At 40.2% G+C, this 12917-nt stretch overlaps 1 protein-coding gene across 9 annotated transcripts in view; it reads left to right on the top strand.

Moving 5' to 3' along the window:
* The window catches only part of CFAP20DC (CFAP20 domain containing), a 215152-nt gene that overhangs the window by 175037 nt on the left and 27198 nt on the right, over positions 1-12917 (top strand). The window contains exon 16 of one of the 9 annotated variants that reach the window (XM_072598798.1): positions 262-379. The exons of the other annotated variants lie outside the window; for them this stretch is intronic. Within the exon in view, the coding sequence (XP_072454899.1) occupies positions 262-364 (103 nt within the window). The 3' untranslated portion in view covers positions 365-379. Of the gene's footprint in view, positions 1-261; positions 380-12917 lie in introns of those variants that run through there. 9 annotated transcript variants of the gene reach the window in all.

The following is a 12917-nucleotide window of genomic DNA, read 5'->3' on the forward strand; positions in this document are numbered from 1 at the left end:
GACCCTTTGAGGAAATTTTTTACCTAAGCCTCTGAACAGATGCAACTAGTGATGTAGTTTTGATTACACAGATTTCAATTTAAGTTATTCTTATTTGGGGAAGATTTTATAGAGGGGTTTTTTTGTCCCTTTGCTGCCACAATAGCTATAATGTAATGGAGCCAAACTCAGCAAAACTGCATCTTCTATCATTAAAGTGAATTTTGTGGAATGAGAGAGGTTTGTTTGGAATTTGCATTTTCACATGTGATTTGAATCAAGACATGCCTGCGATCCCAGAGGACGCTGGGGGGAATCAGTTGAAGCGAAAGTCAACAGGTGGGGGCAGACCACCAAGAAGTCATTTTCTTCTTTAAGAGCGTAAGTGTACAGGAATGAAACACATTTTTTAACTTTGCTAATGTGCATCACTTTTTTCTGTACTATGCCTGTCATTTCCCTTCTCCAAGATTGTCTGCAACCTGACAGAGATGCCTTGGAGTGCTAACAAAGCACTCCTTGCCCATGCTTCAGGCCAGTTCAACTTCAGGCCTTTTCAAGTCTCAGAGAAGTTCCTCATGATTCTTGGGCAATCCCTTTTCTGAAAGAGGTTTCTTATTGATCTGACTTCATCTGGAAGCTCTGAAGAACTTGCCTTTTTCATTCTGCTGGATTCTAATCTTCTTTTCTTGCTCACCCAGGATCTCTTGCTGGTTTCAAAATATTCTCAGGCCTTAGTTACCCAGGGATAGTTTCTTCTTGTCTAGTGAAGTCCCAGTCTGGTCTTCTGCTATATCCAGTCCAAGCCCATGCTCCACCTTTATTCCACACTATCTATGGGCTGTGTAGTTTGCTATTATCATACATATTTAAAAAACAATCAGTGAAGGTATTCAGTGCAAACGAGCTAACATGAATCCTTACTATGCCATGTGACAGGCACTAAGAATTCAAGAACAAAATAGTCCACACTGTCAAGAAGCAGGAAGCAAATGTCCCAACACATGTATGCACAGAGAAATAATTACAAAGTGTGTAGGAAAATAAGGGAGTAGTTTCTAGAGGGAAAGAAGCTAAGGGGGATGGGGAGAAGATTGGCAAAGACCTTCTCTAGGAGGACCTTCTGTCTGACTCCAGAATAGTGCTTTGAAGGAAGCCAGGGAATTCCTGAGTTGTTACTGAGAAGAGGGCCTGGAGGAAGCTCTGGGGAAGAAGCAGAGTTCAATGGCTCCTGGTCCAGACGCAACGCACAGCCATGGCTTGGGTTTACACAGTCTTGTCTTGAACCAGGCCTTCTGAACCGTATTGTGTTGTGGCCCCTGGACAGTCTGGCAAGTCCTAATAAACTCCGTTACAGAACCGTCCTGATTATTGCATAAAGAAAATACAGAGGTCTTCAAAGGGAATCTGAGCTATTGAAATATGATTGGAACTAGAGAGTGCAAAGCAAAATGTCAATGCCAGTGTCTAATTGCGGATTCCGCCATCTTTATAAAAAGTTTACATTTTTTCCCCTATACTTTCATCCAGCTTGGGATGCAAACCACTAATTATGTTAGCTGGGGAGGGAGGAGAGTGAATGCTTTGTCCTTGAAGCATTCAGGGCCTCCTGCATGCTCTGGATCCAGTGTTTCAGGAAAACATGGCAACTCCAAAAGATAAGTTCAGGGGACCCATTAACAATCCTTAACAATATTTACCTGCCCATCTCTCTACATTCTATAATCCATGGCTTACAAGACGCCTAGGGCAGGAAGGAGGGGGCAGAGCCAGGGATTGGGGGAGTAGGAGGTAGGAAAGGAGTGCCAGAAGCCACTTACTTGTACAAAGGCCTGAAGGCAGGAACCCAGATGCCTGACTCAGAAAACAGCTGGCCAGGTAAGAACAGTGCAGTGGAGTCTGCGACAGGAAGACCTCAAAAATAAAACTGGAGATGTGGTTCAGAACCGGATTGGGAGTTTTTCTTTTAGAGATGATGGAGAAGGAAATCTGATATACGTTTGAAGAATATCAGTTTGAAGGCTAAACTAAATCTTTTCAGAGTAACAGATATACTGTTACCCATATCTTATTAAAGGAAAGGCAAACAACTTTTAAAAGATTTAATTGTATTAACCATAATCTTATCATAGCTCTAGTGATTCTTCCCTGTCTATTCATTTAAAAAAACTGCTTTTCTCCTAGCCATCTATTAAGACAAACCTGCCAGAATCTGCAGCTCCAGGCAGTGGAAGGTTGTTGGGCATCGCATGTGTAAAGAAAATAGGATGGTGCTGAATAAGACTAGTTAGAAATTAACTTCAGGTATTTTGTGAAAGACTGTGCCCAAAATAAATGACCTCATTGCATTTGATAAGCTTGAGGTTAAAAAAAAAAACAAAACCACCCAGCAAGCTGATGGACACTTTGCCTAAGTACATAAGTATTTGGACCAGAAGAACAGGAAAGCCTAGTGATGGTTTATAACTGATAAGCTTCATTATCCTTTATGTGATGGGCTTTGAATGGGAATGAACTGGAATTTTGCAGAAGAGCTCCCCTCCTTTCTCAAAGTCCTTAATGCAGTTTATTTGCCAAACTAATAGACTTATAAACATATGAATCAAAGCAATTAAGGTAGAGAAGGGTTTAATATTTTCTGTTAAATTAGGTAATAAAACACTTTCCAGCTTTTTTTCAATTGGCCCACTCAATAGTGGGCCACAAAAACCTACAATCTGGGTATCTCATCAGCCCTACAATGAAAAGAAAGTCAACTTTAAAAGGAAAGCAGCACCTGCCTGTCATTAGAAAAGAATTGTCTGCCAACTAAAATTTTATCTTACCCCCTTTTAGTGCAATTCATCTTTATACAGCTTAATGAAATGATATCTTCTTCCCTGCTAGAGGCTGAGAAAAATCTATTCATTCGCCACAGACATTGGCAGAAAACTATTATATTTAGTGTTTGGACTCCAGGACTGGTGTATTCTCTCCATGTTTTATCATTGCCCTTTTTTTGACCTCTGTAACGAGGTTTGCTAAAACCTGAAATTAGCTTACTTTGCAAAGTACAATTAATTTACATTAGAAGTCCGGGGCGGGGAGGGGAAGTTTTATTTTTATTGCTAGAATAATGAAAGGGATGGGAACAAGTAAGAACCCAAGTGACATTCTATAAATTTGCGATTTTCCAAATCTCAATGCTGGCAAAAAGAAAGTCGCACCAAGGCATACAGTAAATGAAGATATTATGTATTAGGGATGGAATGAATCTGTCACTTTGACGGATTGTGTGGCAAAGAACAGATTAACAGATTACTCATAGTCAGAATGCAGCTCAGTGTGAAAAATGGGCAGGAAATGATAAGTGTTGGTTTGTGCAGATTTAATGATATTTTTAAACTACAATAACACTCTCAGAGTGTAATGTAATAAAGCACTTGCCTTGCATTTTTTAATAATCAACATATTGCCAGTTTGACCTTAAAATAATTTTGATATCCTTCTTAAAATACTTCACTTTCAAATCAGTAAACAGTACTGTCTGAAATACCAGAAACAATGACATTGCCGAAATCTTTAGAAAGCTTTATAGTCAGGATCTTTTCTAAAGCTAGTATTGAAAATGCAGATTTTAATTCATGGGTTTTGCATAATAATGTCACATCTATTTCTTCAGAAGATTACATTTTTTCAACAGAAATTGTGACCTTCCATTTAGAGTTTACATAAAACCCAAACCATTTTCTCAGTGAAAATCCACTGTCAGTGCTGCTGAATTATCTTCACATTTCCAGCGCACTTTTTATACTTGGAAATATTGTTGTATATCTAAGAATGGTTCATATATTTGAATTTGTGTCATTAGAAGCCATGGACTATTTGAGAGTCAAATGACTGAATTATATAATGGAAAGAAAGGCAAGTGAGATAATTCTGGATTCCCATTCGAATCCAAGACCCTGGATTCTTGGGATACAAAAAGATGAACTTAAAAATTCTGTAGAAAACCTTGGTTTTTTAATGTGTGTGGTGTTATTGTTGTCATTTTTTTACTGATAGACATCAAAGCAAAGCCTACTGTATTTTTCAAATAAATTAAAAATTATAATTTGTGTAAAATGGTTTCAATTACATAAAGTGACATGGATGTTTACAGCATTGCCAAGTGTCCAGAATAAAATCTCTGTTGCATATAAACTGTCTAACTATACAACCAAGTTCATATAAAGATTTTAATATGAGGCTTAGGTTATTTTGTATTGACTAACCCTCTCACTCAGCTTCTGATAGTTTTACATAAGATACAATAAACCTTAGAAGCAAAGATTACTCTCCCTTTTGAAGCACTTTGATAGACTCCAAACGCAAGTAAGTAAATACAATCCATTGGAACTCATCCGGCCTCCAAACTTCTCCTAACACAAAGCATACTTAGGTTCCAGGCAGTCATGTTTTACATCCAAGTGAAATTTAACCCAAGGGCTCAGCAGGTTCTATTTGTTTCTGTCTCCCTCAGTGCATTCATATGCAGGTCTTTGGGTAAAGAAATAGGCTTTAAGATGAAGATATAAGATCACAGAGTATCACCCTTAAAAGGGTCTAAAGGTGCCATCTAATGCAATCAAAACCTGAGCAAATCTCCCTCTAATTCCATTGCTAACAAGTTGCTATCTTTCCTTGACACTCTCCCAGGAAGGGGAACTCAGTACCTGCCAGGGCAGCCAGTCGCATTTTTTGACAGTTCTAGTTTCCCTCCTAAACTCTCCCCTCTTTTCAACTTCCCTGTTTCCTTCCCTGCTAATCCCCTCCCCCAGGTCTAAACCAAAGTGTCAGCCTCTACTCCTCACACTCACTCCCCCCATCCAATCTGTTGCCAAGGCCTCTTGATTCTATCTTGGCAACACCTCTTGTAAACGTCCCTTCTCTCCTCTGACACTTGCACCAGCCTGGTGCAGAACCTCATCACCCCAGGCCTAGACCATCACTGTGGCCTTAGTTCCTTTGTACTTGGTTCATCCTCTACTCAGCTGTCACATGGTCCTCCCCAATAAACTCCAGTGACTCCCTATCCCTTCTAGGTTCAAATAGAAAATCCTGTTTGCCATTTAAAGCCTTTTCCTGCTTTCCAGACTTTTGTACCTTACTCCCTTCCATGTATTCCATGAGCCTTATTCTTTCTCTGGTCGAGGACAAAATTCTCCATCTTCTGGCATCATAAACTTTCACTGGTTCTTCCCCATACCTGGAGTGCTCTCCCTCCTCCTCTCACCTCCTGCCTTCCTTCAAATCACAGCTAAAATTCTGCTTTCTGCAAGAAGCTACGAGAAGCCCTCTAATACTTACACATCTTATTTGTACAGTTGTTTGCATGTTGCCTCCTCATTCAGTTGTGAGCTCCTTAATGACAGGGACTGTCTTTTGTCTTTTTTGTATCCCTAGCACTTAGCACAGTGCCTGGTACAGAATGGGCATCTAATAGATTCTTACTGACTCGATTTGAGTCCTATCATTGGAAAGATTTCCCTTACATCAAGCCTGAATTGCCTTCTATAACTTTTACCCATCTTTTGCTAGTTGTTCCCTTTCTGACCAAGCAGGAGCAATTTAGTTCTTCTAGTGGGTGGCCCGTCAAATCCTAGATGTAGATACAGCTACCTTATCCCCCAAGTCTTCTCCATTATAAATAATGCTACTTCCTTCAGCCACATAGACCTTGGTATGGCTCACCCTCCACTGAACTCACTCCAGTTTGTCAGCATTTCTCCTAAAACATGGCATTTATAACTAAACAATACTGCAAACACTGCCTGACTGAGGCCAAACCATCAACCCCCTCCTTCTGGACTGCACAGCACCCTCAGGCAGCCCTTCCTAGGCTCCCTAATGCCATGCACTGCCAGAGTGCATGCATATCTTTTTTACCCTTCCAGTAGAAAGGCACAGTGCTTATAGACCACAGTATTCTTTACATTGTCAAATAGGGACATTGCTGACTTTCCTGTGTCACAGGGGAGGATGGGAAACTATTATGATGGGAAGACAAAGGGTCAGTCAAAATGTTCACATGAAGAGGACCACACACAGCTCTCCATACGCCTCTACTAAATCTCCCTCCTTAGAATGCCATGGACCCTTTAAGGGTAGCCATGATCTTTGTCCTCCTCTCTGTAAGCCTAGCACTTTTTGCATAATATCTTTCAGAGACCAGGCATTTAATAAGAAAAGCTATGTTAAATTTGAAGTAGGAATCAAATAACCATCAGGGTGCTATCCAATTAAAATCTAACTGCCCACCTTGTTTCTTTCTGCTGAATCTCACATACCAACATGTGCTTCTCTGGCTAATTTGCTCTCAGTTTTGTCAGACTTATGGTCAGAAATTTTGAAAGAACCAATAAAATTTTTGATGGATTTTCTTTCTTTGTTTTTAGCTGATGTGTTGACATTAGTGAACTGAGTTATGTTTTGTTACCCTTGTTGGGGGGAAGTATTTTTTTAAAATTTCATAGGATCATAGATCTAAATTGAGAAGGAACCTCAGTTGTGCTTTGAAGGAGGCTGAGGAATTCTGTGAGGTGGAGATGAGGAGGCCGTCCATGCAGACGTGACAAACAGCCTGTGCAAAGTCAGAGATGGAACTGAGGCAATACCCTGTATGGGGAACAAAAATCAATTTGATTTGTTTGGGAGGGAGAGTTGAATGAGGGGAGTCCAGAAAGAGAAGTTGGAGGTAGATCAGGAAGGGCTTCAGATGCCACAGTCTGCATTTGTATTTTTTAGCCTAGAAGGTTTAGAGAACCACCAGAGCTGCTTGAGGAGGGCAGGGGTTGGATCAGACCTGGCCTTGAAGAATGTCAATTTGGCAGTTTTGATTCAGCAAGTTATGTGAGTGGAAATATGGTCTTCTAAAAAGCTGTGTCTCCTGGGGTTAAGAAATAGACAGTTATCCACAAAAGCAGCTGATCATTGAGTCAGGAACACCTGATTTGAATCTAGACTCAGATCATTACTAGCTGTGTGACTCTAGAAGAGTGATTTAACTTCTTCTGCCTCAGTTTCCTCCACTGTAAAATGGGGGTAATAATAGCACCAATCTCCCAGAGCTGTTGTGAAAATAAAGTGAGAATATTTGCAAAGTGCTTTGCAAAACTTAAAGCACTCTATGAAAGAATGTCTGTCCCCTTCTCGTTTCACATCACAAGTACCCCCTCTTTCCTCAGTCAACTGAAGATAGAAACTGCAGGTCTTTTCACATCAGGATCCTTTACTTTACTGTCCCATTACTGTCAGCTAGTCTAGCCATCACTTCCATGAACTGAGGGGACTCTACCTGGGATTCACTGTTGCAAAGATACTCACTTTTTTCATTCATTTCAGTTGTGTCTCACTCTCCATGACCCCATTTGGGGTTTTCTTGGCAAAGACACTTAAGTGGTTTGCCATTTCCTTTTACAGATGAAGAAACTGAAGCACACAGGGTTAAGTGACTTGCGCAAGGTCATACAGATAGTAAGTGTCTGAGGCCAGATTTGAACTAGAAAGATGAGTCTTTCTGATTTCAGGCCCAGTGCTCCATCTCTTGCTCCATCTAGCTACCAGAGTGACATCCTCACACTAGCATTCTAATTAGAACTTGAGGTTTGATTTTTCTCCATAAACTAATCCATGTTTGATATTTGCCGATACTATCTGTGCCCAACCCGTGGTAGAGCATTCTGAGCTCGTAATGGTCTGATCAGCCACAGTTAAACACAATGAAATCATGGTGATGTTATTTTGGTCCTTTTTGAATATGAAGGACAACAGCCACCAACCAGCTATACTTATACTTCCCTCCTTGTCCTCCAGCATGTGTCACAGCAGTGGGAGGAACTGTGATGGCAAGCAAAAGTAGGATATTTTGCTGTTTTTGTTTTAGTGTAATCAAGTGCCTCTGATTGAATCTTACCTTTATCAACTAAGAGTCTTTACTCGGAGTAAAGTACAGAAGCAAGAGTTTCTTTAACTAAAAACAGTATATGTATTTGTATTGTTAATTATTTTAATGTGATTAAAGATCTTCCCCACCCATTAATGGGCCTGTCCATTAAGGGGAGTTTGATTGGGGAAAATTTGTAGGAAGACCCACACCTTTTGTTAAGTTTCTAATGAGGCACTGGTTCTCAAGGGTTGTGATACCCTCTGGCTGTAAAAAATGTATAAATATTCTGAGGGTGAGGTTTTACATTGGGGTTTACTGACTGGAAGTGTTTGTTCTGCCAGAGGAGATTCTGGGAAGCCTCTAAAAAGCCCCTCCTCCCTTTGAAAATCCAGATGTTGGTGCTTTCCTCTCTGGTAACTATGGTCAGACAATTGGTTCTGTCTGTTGATCTCTCAGGCATTTGGAAGCATGTCTGTTGACCTTTGATTTCTCTGTATTTTCTTTGAAGTTCAGGGTGCTGACTTTGTCCCCTGAACTAAGTGAATAATACATGTGCTTGTTGACCCCTCAAAAGTTGCCTTTCCTTTTATAAATGCAGATCTAAGAACCTGTGATAGCAGCCCCCCCATGTATATTGGGGTGCTTACTGATATAACAAACTTCATGGCCTTTTGTATGTTCAACAAGTACTTTGGCCATGTGTAGATCTTGCTAATTGAATAAGGTAAATGTTCCTGCTTGCCTTCCGTTACCTAGGTTTCTGTTTTTTGTAGTAAATGTTTTAAATACCTAGGGCACATGCACATGAAACTGCTTCCATTGTCTCAAAGTGATATAGTCAGCCTTCATTTAGTTCAGCTGGAAAAGAGGAAGGAAACCACCTGCTGTCCAACCTCTTAAAGTCTGGTTTCCATCCCTAGCCCTCACATGAAACCAGTGTCTCCATGGTCCCTCTGCCCCTAGCCCAGTTCCCCAGGCTTAGAACATCAAAGGCAGAAACTTTCATTTTTAACTTCATAACCTCAGAACCAACCCAGAGCAGGTGCTTAATAAATGCCTGCTTGATTGAATGACTCTAGTGATGTCCCCCTTCTAACATTACTTATGTGAACTAACAGAAGGAGATTTCTGGGCTCACAGTCTGATTTTGCCACTTCTTAACCATTTAGGTGAGGCCTTTAGCCTCTCCAGCTTCCTCATTTGTAGAGTGGAGCTCCGCCTTCCTCCTCCATGGGGTTGTGATGAGACCACGAGATAGAAAATATATTAAAATGCTTGGAAAACCAAACAAGGTTTAGTTAAAAGTAGTAGCAGCAACAATAATGGTCATATCATCATCATTATTATTGTTATTTTCTATACCCAACTCACTAAACACTTCAGTGCTAAAAATTAGAGTTAAATGATATGGGAGAAATACATAACATTTCCTATATGTGGGTATATGCTGCATCTCTCAGTTAGTTTACTTTGCATGTGTTTGCATGTATTTGTATATTGCTCTGTGTGGGTACATCTTGGAGTGTAAGCTTCCTGTAAAACATGTTCTACAAGCAAGTTACCCAGCAGCCAGAAAAACACAGTGCATCAGTGTGGTTAAAAAAGAAGGGCAGGAGGAACCCCTGACCGTGGCGGCCATAGTGATCTGTGACTTGGCCGAGCTGATGTCCTTCCCAGCTTATTCATTAGAACGGCAGTTCTGAACCTTTTTGTATGTCATGAACCCCTTTGGAAGTCTTGAAGAGCCTGTAGACCTCTTCTCTAAATAATGTTTGCTTTTCTAAAGTACATGAAATAAAATATATAGGATTATAAAGGAAATCAGTCATTTGGAAATCAATCATGTCATCAAAATATTTTTTAAAACCAAATTCACAGACCCCAGCTTAAAAACTATCTACACCAGAAAGACCTGGTCCTTAATGAAATTCTGAAATTATATTCTACTAGTATGTTCAAATAAGATTTTTACCCTCATATCTAGTTTAAGAAAACTACCCAATATTCAGTAGTATCACTGTGTCACAATATTTTTCATTAACTAAAACATTACAATTAGTATCACATCATGCAACAGCTGAGAAATAATATGAGCCCAGCTCAGGAGCTTGTCACTTTTTCCAGGGCTTTGTTTTCTTTTGCATCCATGCCAATATTGGGTAAAATTAAATTGTCATTCAGATAGCAGTACTTTCCTTTTCTCATAACACTTTGATTTTACTATTGAATTGGGGCAGGGGGGTGCATGTAGAAAACAAAATCCAGTCAGTTCATAAGTGGAGTGGTTTTTTTTTTTGTAGTTTGTCAGCATTGATGGTAAAATTGCTGTCCCTGCTTCATTCTTCAAACTCATACACTTAAATTAAAGCATTCAGTTAAACCCAGACTGCCCTTTCTTTTCCATATAACTACCTCAGAGTCACATTGCTCTTTCAAAAAGAAAAAGTTTGGATGTCATGTTCTTTTTATTCTAGCTGTAAGGTAATGAGCTATATTTAAAGTTAGAAAAATCATTGACGTTTCCAGTTCCTGATGTGACATGGCTTACATCAGGTGGCTTGCCAAAAATTACCATCAGTGCTGTGATCCTTAAAATACACAACTGTGGAATTACTTCAGACTGGGTCTTTTTTTCTGTAATTTGCAGAGTTACTCCTACTCATTTAATCATCAGAATGATTACCATTCAGTTTTATAATTATGCCTCAGTCTTTTGGTTTATTTGAATGCTCAGGGAGAAGACAGGCAGCTTGCAGGGAAAGGTGGAAAAAATCTTGGGAGATAGAGGGCCCAGAATGAACACCCAGCTGTTCTTTCTACTCACACCAAGGGTGACCTTAGGCAAGTCACTTCTCCTCTGTGGTGAGGTGTGGTGTCTCTTCATCTGTAAAAGGCCACCAGGGAGGGTTGTACTCTGTGACCTCTGAGGTCTTGTACAGCTCTAGATTTATAAAACTCTAAATATTCTGGAAACTCTATCTTTTACATGTGAGCTCTTCTTGCTGGATCTGAGGAAATTTGTCATAAAGACCTCAGTGTTCCATCAGTCCCTGGTGAGAAATAGCTTTGCCTCTGTAGGTCTTTTTAGGATCACAGAATTTCCATTTGAGAAGGACCTTGGTGTCTTTCTAGTCCAAACCATATTCTCCCCCATAACATATCCAACAAATGTCTTCATTGGAAGATCCACCCTCACCTAATCCAGTCATTTCCAGTCATTCCAGTGGGGAATAGAAAGAGAAAACAAAAACCAGAGCCTGCTCTCGAGAATACAAGTCTTTCGAAGCCATGTCCGTGTTAGCTTGAAGAGGAAAGAGAAGGGGAGCGAGCACCCTCCTCAGCAAAGGCAGCATCCATTTATCCTGCACCTGGTAGGTGTTAGTAGCTGGAGGAGAGAAAGATAGATCCAAAGCATTTCAGCCTTCAAGGAGATGAAATTCTACACATAAACAGGTATATACATGTGTGTATACACACATATGTAATTATATACATTTAATTATAGCATGTGTATGTATGTATATTGTAATTAGAGGGAGAGAGGGTGAGCACTAAGGGCTTTGGAAAAGCTTCTGTAGAACTTAGAACATGAGCCAAGCTCTGAAGGAATCGAGGGATTCCAGAAAGTGGAGGTGAAGAGGGAGCATGAAGTCCAGGATGTGGCGGAGGGAGGAAGGCAAGGGGGCAGGGAGGATGGGGGGAAGTGGGGAGGCCTGGAAGCAGGAGAAGGAGAGTTGATTTCAAAGAACAGCCCCTAGGTCAGTTTGGCTGGGATATAGAGTATATATACAATATATAATCAAATGTAATGATACAGAGTTGACTTAAAGAAAGCTAAGTCAGGGACAGAATTTTTTCCCCATTTTATCTCAATAATTTCCTCTTTATGAAGAGTTATAGAACCTTGTATTGTTTGTCGCAAAGTTCAAAAGGACGAAGTCCTACTGGAAATCCAGGATTTTGAAATGATTTTGTGAAACTTGAGACAGAGGCTCCCAAGGGAAAGCTTTGCAACCTCTAAGGCAAAGAGTCTGTGATGAAAAGAATGACTTCATTCATTGCTTCTGGCTAAGCCCCAGTGGTCCAAAGACAAAGATGAAATGGTCCCTGCCCTCAAGGATCTGGCTTTATGGGGAGGGAGGAAGCAAAGTCAATATGAAATCTGGGAAGGTAAATCATAAGGAATGTGGACAAGAAGAGGCACTTTGCAACCGTGGGCATCAGTGACCACAGCTTAGCAGCTAAACTGCGATGAGCACTGCTGGGAGGCTCGCTGGCATGTCCTGTCTGGTCTTTTGTATTATCTGCAGGTCAGCAGTCTAAATTTTCACATGAACTACATTGTAAATACTTGGTGGTTCACATTTATTTCATCCACCTCTTCAGACTAGCAGAAGCAAATGGAGTCTTTCTCATTTTTGTATATGGCTTTCATTACCTCACTGTTTCACAAGAATTCTGGAGCCAACTAGAAGCTACTGAATGGAACCACGGAGCAGTGGCATTTCTTGAACCACTCTTTAGAAGATCTTTCTGGGTTGCTGCTATCAGTGCCCCTCCTTGAGAGAGGTCTACTTCCTGTGCATTTTGACAAAAAGCCATTTACCCTGATGAAAATGCTAGGAAAAAGAATGAAAAGAAGTTGGAAGCATTCATTTCTTTGTAATCCACCTTAAGAAACAGTTATGAAAGAGAACGGTAACATTAAATTAACCTACCTTGGAATAGTCAGAGAAAATAGCTAGTTTCCAGTTGCTTTAGAGAGTGGCCAGTACACGTCATTCTGCTGTTTAACATTCAACTCTGTTCATCTGGAAGGCCATAGATTGTCTCTTTTCATGGTGATTGAATTGATTAGAGCCCCAGGCCTTGATAGCCAAAAAAAAAAAAAAAAAAGTGTCTCTAATTAATCAGACGATGCTTGATTAGTTTTTCTGTTTTGAGGAGATAAACTGACTGCTTCTTCAAGAAATTTCACCCCATATAATTCTCCTTCAGGGAAAAATAAAGGGTAAAGGAGACTTATGTTGAA

The sequence above is a fragment of the Notamacropus eugenii genome, chromosome 3 (genome assembly GCF_028372415.1).
Source record: "Notamacropus eugenii isolate mMacEug1 chromosome 3, mMacEug1.pri_v2, whole genome shotgun sequence".
Classification (NCBI taxonomy): Eukaryota; Metazoa; Chordata; class Mammalia; order Diprotodontia; family Macropodidae; genus Notamacropus; species Notamacropus eugenii.